We start from the raw sequence: 10,321 nt of genomic DNA on the forward strand, positions 1-10,321 counted from the left end.
TGGGTTCCCAACGAATGGATCCTGAGATAGCATTGTCGAACTAATCTGTGATGTCTCCTCTTCCTCAACAAAGAGGAAATAATCCCATGCAGTCTGTCAAGGTGACTTTGGGACATCCCTGTCCCGACATCCTTCTTTCTCCTTCAGTCCTCTGCAGCTGTTGTGTTCTTGCCTTCAGTTAGTTCTTTACCGTCACCTAGGAAATTCCTTCCATGTTTTCTTTACTTGGTACCCTACTCAGCAAAGCATCTTCTATTTTACTCTTCTTTCTTTCCCAGCCCAGTTCTCCCTTTGCGCAGCATCCTGACAAGGGATGCGTGGAAAGGAATATTTTTAAAAATTCTTATATATCCCAAAATATCTTTTATTCTATCCTTGTAGATGGAAGACTGTTTGTAGAACCATAAGTTGGAATTTATTTGTACTCAGGATTTTGATTTTGGATTTCCTGAGTGATGGAATTAGGCAGTGGGTTCCAACAAAATTACACTGTGCAGCAGGTCTCACGTGGAAGGTTTATTAAGAGGAAGAGGTACAGAAGCTGCTTCTAGAGAGAAGGAAGGGAGAAAGAGAAAGAGGGGAGTGAAAATTGGGCCTTTAATCAGTTCATGGGACATGCACAAGAGGATATGCAGCAGGATCAACAATGTGTCACGTCTGGGCAGCTAGTGACGATGTGTCTTGTTGCGGCTAGGCCCCCAGGAGCTGGCTGTGAAGATGCCTGATTGCCACATTGTCCCAAAGTCTCTTTCAGCTGTCCCTGGAGGTGCCTGATTGCTAACACTGTGTACGTGGTCATACGCCTTTTATCTTTCTGTTTCGTGTCCTTGAATCTCCAGGAGTTCATAGCATCCTGATGATACTATGCAGGTCTCGTCTTGCTAATAACCATTTTCAGTCTAGTAATGTCTTACCGCTCTATGTATTTTTAAAATTAAAAAAAAAAACCCATACATTTCTCCTCTTTGTTTCTGTTCCTTCCCCCTCTCCTCCTATTATGCCAGGTGCTTTGTTCTTTCCTCCATCTTTGAAGCCTTTTCATTTCTACAGATTGAGCCTCTTGAATTAAGTCATAAATTTCCTATTTTACTCTATTTTCTTTCTCTTTATTTTTAATTTACTTTTTGAAAGATTTATTTCCCCATTCTGAGTTCTTTGAATATTCTTCTGTGAGAAATCTACTCTTCCTTGTACTCGTGATAGTTTATTCCGCCGTATCTTTCAAATGTCTTTATCTTGTCTGGTTTGCCCAACTTTTTTTTTTTTTATGTGTTAGTTTCTATTGCTCTGTTTTATGTTACTGAATTTCCTTAAATATTGGGTTTCTTTTGACTGCCAGTTCATACTTTAAAATGTAGGTAATAAAATCCAAAACAAACGAAGTCATGAGCAGAAGCGCGTGCGCGCCTAACTACTTGTCTTCATTTGTGAGCTATCAAAGAATCTCCAACAATAACAATAATGAATGGCAAGTGTTAAAGGGGAAGTGAGAAGTTAGGAATGTTTGTACACTTCCTCTTCTCTCCCTGCTTTAGTCTCTATTTTTCTTGACATTTCCAGAACTTTTTGCTTGTCTGTTTGTTTGTTTGTTTGTTTGTTTGTTTATTTCCAGAGAGAAAAAACCTTAGCTGTCTAAAGGGTTGTTGGGACAGCCCATGAGTAGAATTGTTTCACAAACAGAACTTCCCACACAGTAGCATATTTATGCTTATACCAGTATTGTCTACTCTTTGAGGGGGCTTACTTCCTTATTCAGGATCCTTTCTGGGGTTCTGTGGAGACAAACCAACATTCTTTTGCCTTCCCTTACATTCGGCTTTGCTGGCTGGGTTGTGTGTCTGAGCACTCTCTCATCTCTTTAATGGAAGTCTGGGGCTGTCTGCCTCTTTTCTGATTAGGGTCTCCAGGGTCTGATTAGGACATTCAGTCTCATCCTGCCATTATGAGCTGGACTTGAAGAAGCCAAATCGGGATTCTCTAACAAGGCCATCTCAGCATGAATGGGGCAGCTTCAAATATTCCTGTAAATCTTGGGAAAAAACCAAGCCTTAGCTTGATTTCTGTGTCTGGAGTCAGTTGTCATTACCATAGAGAGAGTTCCCTCTTTGCACATTCCTTCCTCCGTATGGATCCCATCTTCATGCATCCAATTTAATAAACAAGTTTTCACAATTAGCCTCTCCAAACTACACTTGCCTTGGAATTATCTTTCTCTTCACATGTCCTAGCCCTTATCTGTTCCCTAGCTCTCAAGTCACAGGACGTATCCTAACTCCCTCTTCCTTTTGGACCCTATGCCAATGATCTTTCCAACTCAAATTACATTTAAAGGGTTCCGGTGTCAGGAGTCATAAAGGTTTATAAGTGTCAAGAATTTGAGAGCCTACATAAGGTAGCCTTTCTCAAGAAGTTCACCAGGAAAGATGCCGACAGGTGCATTGTGTTGGTTTTAAACATAGCAGTGATGTATTTTCCAAAGTTCCTCTGTTCCTTTACATCTTAACCTCTGGCTTTTTGTGTGTTTGTTTGCTTGCCTTTTTCCTTCAAGACAGGGCTTCCCTGTGTAGCTCTGACTGTCCTGGAATTCACTCAGTTGACCACATTAGCTTCAAGCTCAGAGCTCATCCTGCCTCTGCCTCCTGGGGAGAAAAAGCACGTTCCCCCAAGCCCAGTGTGTTAATATTTTACCTGAGAGCCCTAAACTCAGTTTGGTTTATTCCTTTGCTTGTCTTCTTTATTCAAAACTAAACCCCATCAACTTTTGATCATTTTCTGAGAAGTTCCTATCCCTTTCCTCCTTTATCAAAAATTTCACCATGTACTTTCCATTGCTTTGGGGAAGTTCATGAGTTTGTTACACATGGAAAAATAACTAAACTGTTAAGGGTAACAGGTCTAGAAATTCACCATCATAGCTTGAAAGATGGCAGGAACATTGGATGTAGTGTCGCTACTTTTGGAACGGCCTCTCCATGAAGATCATTTAATTTAATGTTTGGTTTGCCCTGAGCTTCACTTCAGGGAATGAAGGATGTGGTTACTAACGCATAGAACTTCTCTGAAGCAGAAAAGGCATGGGTATTTTCTCTCCTGGATGAGGAACAGAAAGTTATTCTTTAAAATCATGGCTAACGCTAGTCTCACTTCACATATTTACATGTAGTTTTTGAGGAGGAAATTTGGAGAGATTTTCAGTGTAGGCTGTAAAAGACCAAGCTAATGGGAGTAATTACAAAGATATCTTTTGGGAAAGAACATGATTTTGAGTTAGTGGCAAAAATCAACCCATCTTCATATGTAAGGTCAAGTCTGATCCCATTAATGAGGTAGAGCATGAAGTCTGTCAGGAATTTCAGAGCTGGTACAGAACAAGACAGACTTGGGAGCTCCTGGAGGGCATTTGAAGTCTCCACGGACTGAGACTGACTGTCCTTTGATGCCTCCTATGATTTCTCGGGCTTGGCTTCCCTGCCCGCCTCCAGGAAAACCCCCTGATTGGCCTCATCCCCTTAATATTATATGAAGCCAATGAGTTTATTAATGATATAGCTTGTTAGTTTCTGTGCTCTAGGGTTTAGATTCAGGGCTGCATACCCATGAATGCTAACCGAGGGAGCCAAACCAACATTCCACTTAGCCACATTTCAAGCCTTAATGTGGAAGAAATAAGGTAGATTCAAAATGGAAGCCTGTGCAGGAAATTGTTTGAAAAACTAAGACACTTTAAACACCAAGAAGAGTAGGATACAATCAAATCAAATGAATTAATTAAAGTAATGATATTTATCAACAGAAAGACAAATAGTGTTCCATGATAGAGATATATAGCTTGAAACACATAAAAGTGCTAATGTTCAAACATCATACAATATCATATATGTTAACATTTCAGATTTTTTTGTTGGATGAATTTCTTACACTCACATATTCAAACATGGTAACAACAAATTCAAAAGCAATAAAGAAAATATCAGTCTGTAGATGGCAGTACTTAAAGCACTATGAAAATTGCAAACATTTGGATATTGCTTACAACTCTACATTTTCTGAGAAACATTATATGTGGAAGAAGGCTAGACAGAGAAGAAAATGTTGTTTGGCTCATGAATTCTATGGAAGAGTTCCAACATATTTCATGAACCCTGAATTTTTAAAGAATCATATGACAAGACATGTTTAAACATGACAAAGTGAATGGTTCATGATGAGAATCCTATTTGGAGGAATTGCTCTCTGGAAAACTGCTTTACAACATTTAGATTTTATTACGATCCCTCTCATTTGAGGGCACATGTTTTCAGATGTTAGCATTTCTTCCATTATTTTAGCATATTCTACCAATCTCTAGAACGTTCTATAATATATTTTAGACTCTAGAATAATTTGATGTATTTTTGTGTCAATCTTTTGTGTAGTTAGTATGAGGATAATCTTTCTTTCATAGATCTACATGTAATCTTTCATATATATATATACATAAAAATAGCAACTACACTTAAAAGAATGAGAAATAGTTTATTCTGAACACTATATGACAGACCATGATCCTACAGAACAGGTTCAAGGTACTCTGGAAGCCATATTCTGCCACTGAAGCTACAGAACAAAAAAACGTATAAGTCAATCCATTCAGAAAATACAGTGAGGACATTCGACTACAGCAAAGCGGGAAAATTTTTTCAATATGCTTTAAAGCATTCTTAGCTATAGGCTATAGGTTGATGGAAGCTAGAAAAAAGCTGCTAAATTTCCAATGATTATGAGAAAATAAGCTCATATACAAAGATAAACTCATATATAAAGCTTTTTTCTAAAGCATATAAGCTAGCCAAGATAATTTTTCTTCACATATATTCCATCTCCCCATAATTATGACAATTTACTTTGCTGAGGTCAATTTGTGTGATCTTTAACTTGGATGGCAATCCCTTCGAGAACGCGTGTGGGCTAATGAGTCTTTCTTTCTCTCCCAGGTCTACCCAAAGCAGCTGTGATTAGCCAGTTCCAAGTGTTGAAGGGATCTTTTGGGCTATGGGCGTTTGGCTGTACAGCTGATGACATTGTTTATATAACCCTCCCTCTGTACCATAGCTCAGGGGCTCTCCTTGGAATTGGTGGATGTGTTGAGTTGGGTAAGTGTTTTTTGATAAGTCATCATAATGTTTAATCAGGGATTATGTTCATTAGAACTTGTAAGTTCATAGAATTTGAAGGGACTGTACATATTGCACAATTTCAATATACTATTTGTGGAAATGACACATTTTTGTAACATAGCATATTCTTAAACCATAAAAAACAGCATTGTGGGCATTTGCCTTTGTGGAATAGACTCCTTTTCCTTGTGGTTGCTCATTCTCTGGTAATTAGTCCCCTGATCTCCAGACAGTCAGTCACAGTGAATACATATGTCAGTTACATAATAGCTTAGGACAATCTCTGAGACCACAAAGATAACCTCAGCAGCATTCTGCTGAGCAGAACAAGTCAAAGCTCAGACAGGATTCTAGATATGAACATCGGGAACTAGGCTCCACCTCTTTCAGGCAAGAAGGACTGGATTGTATTACATAGATGAGTTGTAAGGCCAGTTTCTTCTCTCCCCACAGTCTATCCCAGAAGTCTTGTGATAGATACAGTTTATGATTTAGTAGATTCCATTTGCAGACCTGCAGGATGATGTTTCATTTGCTAGCTCCAAAATAATAGAGCTAGCATTAATGGCTGCTAGTATACACCTGACCTATGACTGATTGCAAGTCATTCAGGCTGTGATCACATAAAATCAGTATCAATTGTTCAAAGCACGTATAGGAATATGTATAGAGACATGCATTGTAGTCAAAACTGGGTTGTTAGAAGTGGGTGTAGGATCATAGTCATTTCTCCACGGACGCAGCAAGATACTCATCCATACACATACACATAAATCACCTTTGTGAGAGTTAAGGAAACCAGATGACAGATAAGAGCCCCTGACTTTAGTATAACAGAAAGAAGGAGGGAGGGGGAAAGGGAGAGAGGGATAGTGAGAGGGAGAGATGGATGGGGAGGGAAAGGAGGGAGAGAAGGAAAGAAAGAGAGGGAGGGAGGGGGAGAGGGGGAGAGAGAGAGAGAGAGAGAGAGAGAGAGAGAGAGAGAGAGAGAGAGAGATCCTTTGTGAAAGAGAGGCATTTTACCTAGGTCTGTTCTTGAAGTCTGTTGCAGTGAATTCACTGCCAGCCCCAAGAACCCAACTGCCACACCGTAGCTGTTACGGACTGAGCTATGGAATGCCTTAGGCTGGTTTACTAACTGCCTCTAGCATCTCTTCTTGAACAATCAGAGACAGGGCTGGAAGCAAGACTCCATCCGCTGTGAAGGAGAGCATGAAAACAAGTGTGGGTACCCATTTTAGAACTTAGAGGCAGAAAACATGGGGTAGTCATAAGATCAAGTGATTCTACTCATGGATACATGTCCAAGGGACCTGAAACATGAAGTCACACTTGGCCATGGGTGTGCCTATTATTGTTGATGGCCAAGAGAAGAAGCGTGCCAAATATACACAGTGATGTGCAAACAAACAAAATATTACATAGCCATAGATACATTCAACCATGAAGAGGATGGAGTACTGATACATGCTACAAGATAAACAGACCCAAACCACATTTTATAGTAAAGAAAAAGACCAGACACAATATGTCACACTAGTCCAGAGCAGGAAAGTTTAGAGGCAGATGTTCATAAATAATCACCAAGGGTAAGGGAGTTGGGTAGGGCACGTTAGGTAGAGGGAGTTGGGTAGAAGGAATTGTAAGTTAGAAAGACTGCTAAGGTGATGATGGTCCTTTTGGGGGAAATTAAAACAAATGTTCTAGAATTAGATGATGATGACAATGGCGCCTTTGTGACTACATGAGAAAACTCTGGATTGTAGACTTTAAATTGTGAATTACATCCCAATCAAAAATGGACTTCGCATTAAAATGTGATTAAAACTAGGTTCTATACCCATTGTTGATGGGATTTTAGCACAGCTTATTAAATCTTGACTTCGGGGTATCATGAGCTGCTTTAAAGTCTTCACAATAAACTGCATGTTTTTGTGCAAAGATAAAGTGATGCAGTACCATTCATCTCTGAGAAGGAGGATGGATGACCCGCCCTGTGCCCATGGTAGTATACATGTACTTCCGGTCATGTGGTAGTGTGCATACATGTACTTCCAATGCTGTGGTAGTATTTGCATGTGCTTCCACGGCTGTGGGAGTATACCTGTACTTGGAATGCTGTAGTAGAAAAAAATGTAATTACTGATTTTGATTTCCATTCCACAAATTGCAACAAGTACATTTGCTTTTGATACCAGGTGACTACACTAAGACATGGATCTTAGAGGTCACGTTTCCAAATGAGTTTGTTACCAGTGACCAAGGATGAGGCATGAGAGCCTGGGAAGTGAGAGGATCTGTTAGGACATCACCCTCCATTGTGGGTCGCGTTAACTCAATGCCTGTTTTCCAATCCCTTCTCATAGGTGCCACGTGTGTGCTAAAGAAGAAATTCTCTGCGAGCCAGTTTTGGAATGATTGCAGGAAGTACAACGTGACTGTGTTTCAGTACATCGGGGAGCTTTGCCGTTATCTGTGTAAACAACCTCAGGTAAAATAGTGCTGTGGAGACACCGAGGGCCTCAGACAGAAGAAGCTTTCTTTGCCTTCACCGCACAATCCTCCAGAGGAGAATTTACCAAACACACAGGCATTTATAGGATACAAGACAAAAGAAATACAAAAGTCCAAGGAAATAAGAGGAGAGGGCCACCCAAGGAAGTGTGAATAATACGCTTTGTCCTGTACCAAGATCAGGTTCAGACTTGAGTCAAATTCCAATGTGTGAAACTAGATGCATAGATTTACAGAAAAATAATTTCAAGTTGAAAGTAGAAAATGTTGAAAAATCCCTAGTCTTGAGTACATGGTTACACTAGGTATATTACGCTTCCTTTTTTTTTTTTTAATGTTGAAAGGAAACTTTATCCTGTACTCATCCCCTGCCCCTCTCCCACCCGGGCAGTCATGCTGACATTCCTTTGATCAGTTGCTGCTGCATGAAAAATAGGTACAGGTGGAGATTTGACAGAGTCTGGGGTTTGTCTTTGTGATTTATTTGCTTATTCTGTCCTTGGCTTTGTTCTGGTCTCATTTATCTTCATCAATGCTAAAAACAAACAAAAAGAAACAAAAGCAAATCAACTTTCTGACTCTCTAAACTCTCTTGTCAACTAAGATGTGTTCTTTTCTTCTTTAATCAAATCAACACGAACCCTTTCCGGAGGAACTATAGAGCATGCTCCCCTTTGCAAGGAAGGACAGCAGAGCCAGGACTCTGAGCTACACCTCTGGCCTGAGTGCCCTCTCTCAGCGTGTTTGCCAAGGTGTGGGTGGATGGTGAACTACGATAGCTCTTCTCTTTTCCAGGGTTAAAATATTAACACTGCTGTTTCCACTCATTATATACAGTCCAGATGAAGCCAGACTGGGAGCCCTAAATAAAAATGTAATAAGTAGGTGTGATTGCACAGGACAGATGAACATAGAAAAGAATGAATGTGGATAGCCTGGACTCCAGGAGGATTTTATTCATGAGCTTAGAGTTCATCATGGGGAGACTTTCTGTCTATTTGTCTCCTTTTGTCAGAAGCCATCTATATTTTTTTCTTATTAGCAAGTCTGTATCTACTTAAAGAATATTTGGTTTCATTACCCTTTCTTATCTCTCTCTCTCTCTCTCTCTCTCTCTCTCTCTCTCTCTCTCTCTCTCCCTCACTCTCTCTCTCTTTCACACACACACACACACACACACACACACACACACACACATGATATCTTTTGCGCTCACACTACCTAACTTGCTTCTTGTACTGTCTTAGTATATTGTTTGAAAGGAAAGCCAACTGTTGGAACACACGTTTTTCTTAAAGAGGCATAAGTGTGTTGGGGACATGCATGCACGTTATGGATAGGCTTTAGGGCCAAAAGATCTTACCTAGAATCAGAGTAGAGGGGAAAAATCCCCATCATCTGCTGCTTATGCTTTTAGATGACCATTTCAGAATGGAACCCTGTTTTCTACAGTGAGCAGCTCTGCACGCTGGGCTGTAGGCAACAGACATTTGGTTTTGCATTCTGTGTGTCTTGCTTCTACCTTTATATGTAGCAACGAACATTCTTAGCTCCTTAAAACTGAAAGTTATGCAGAATTTCTGCATGTCAGAGAAACTCTGAAGTGTCAGTTCCTGTGAGCATCTAAAGAGGGTCTTCAGCCCAGTTGTATTACGGCTTCTAAGTTGGATGGGAGTCTGTGTTCTGGAAGGACAAGACTATTTCTGGGAAGGAATTGCTGACCTGGTAGGAGGTAACTTCCCTTCAGTCCCTGCTGCACCAGATAGTCATTTAGCAAAGAGGGATTTATTTATTTATTCATTTATTCATGTACTTATTTATTTATCTATCTATCTATGTATTTTTTTTTAAAAAAGCAACCAGAGCTTCAGTGTTGGTGTGACTCCTTTGTGGTTGTGATCACGCCAGTCTGCACTTTGTACTGAAAGCCACATGGGCATGTCTACTGAGAACTAAGCCATAGGATATCTCTGAGAGAAGCTCTGACAGTGTCAGAAAATCTGTTTAACTGTTAAGCATGACTTTAAATGGCTGAGGAGTAAGTATTTTCTGTGGTTCTTAGTTGGCTCTATTTAATCTATCATCGATCTATGTATCTATGTATCTATCAATCATCTATCTATCTATCATCTATCTACCTATCGTCTATCTATCTATTATCTATATCTATCATATATGCATGTATCTATTTAATCTATTTACATGTCATCTATCATCATCTGTCTAATCTATCATCTATATATCTACTTTTTTCTATATATCATCTATTCATCATCCATCTTCCTCTCATTCTTTCCACACATGTGTAAGACTTGAGGGTAAAGATGTAAAGGGTTCTGTGTGATTTTCCAGAAACGTAAGAGAAAGGCAGTGCATCAGAGCTCATGTTTGGATGCCTCCTTTGACTGAAACCACTGTTTTAGTTTTAGTAAAATGAAGTGTGGACTTTTGAGACTTCTTCAAGTCTGCAAACATTAATAAATAAAAGTCTGTAACTGTCAGAGAAAAAATACCGTAGAAAAAAATCATCGAAAGAATCTGTATCACTTTTCTAGGCTTACACTCCATATTGAGGATCTTGTCCTCAATGGACATCGATGGCTTTTTAAGGGGTCTCACATAGATTGACTAGAATGTTTATGGGAACATTT

At 39.6% G+C, this 10,321-nt stretch overlaps 1 protein-coding gene across 4 annotated transcripts in view; it reads left to right on the plus strand.

The window, feature by feature from the left end:
* Slc27a6 (solute carrier family 27 member 6) overlaps nucleotides 1–10,321 on the plus strand; it is a 58,899-nt gene that overhangs the window by 17,735 nt on the left and 30,843 nt on the right. For 3 of the 4 annotated variants that reach the window (XM_063277212.1, XM_039096697.2, NM_001106145.1), the window contains exons 3-4: nucleotides 4,974–5,132; nucleotides 7,523–7,647. In XM_063277212.1, coding sequence (XP_063133282.1) covers nucleotides 4,974–5,132; nucleotides 7,523–7,647 — 284 coding nt within the window. Of the gene's footprint in view, nucleotides 1–4,973; nucleotides 5,133–6,774; nucleotides 7,162–7,522; nucleotides 7,648–10,321 lie in introns of those variants that run through there. The other variant, XM_039096698.2, reaches the window with a different exon arrangement.

This window comes from Rattus norvegicus, chromosome 18, assembly GCF_036323735.1.
Source record: "Rattus norvegicus strain BN/NHsdMcwi chromosome 18, GRCr8, whole genome shotgun sequence".
Classification (NCBI taxonomy): Eukaryota; Metazoa; Chordata; class Mammalia; order Rodentia; family Muridae; genus Rattus; species Rattus norvegicus.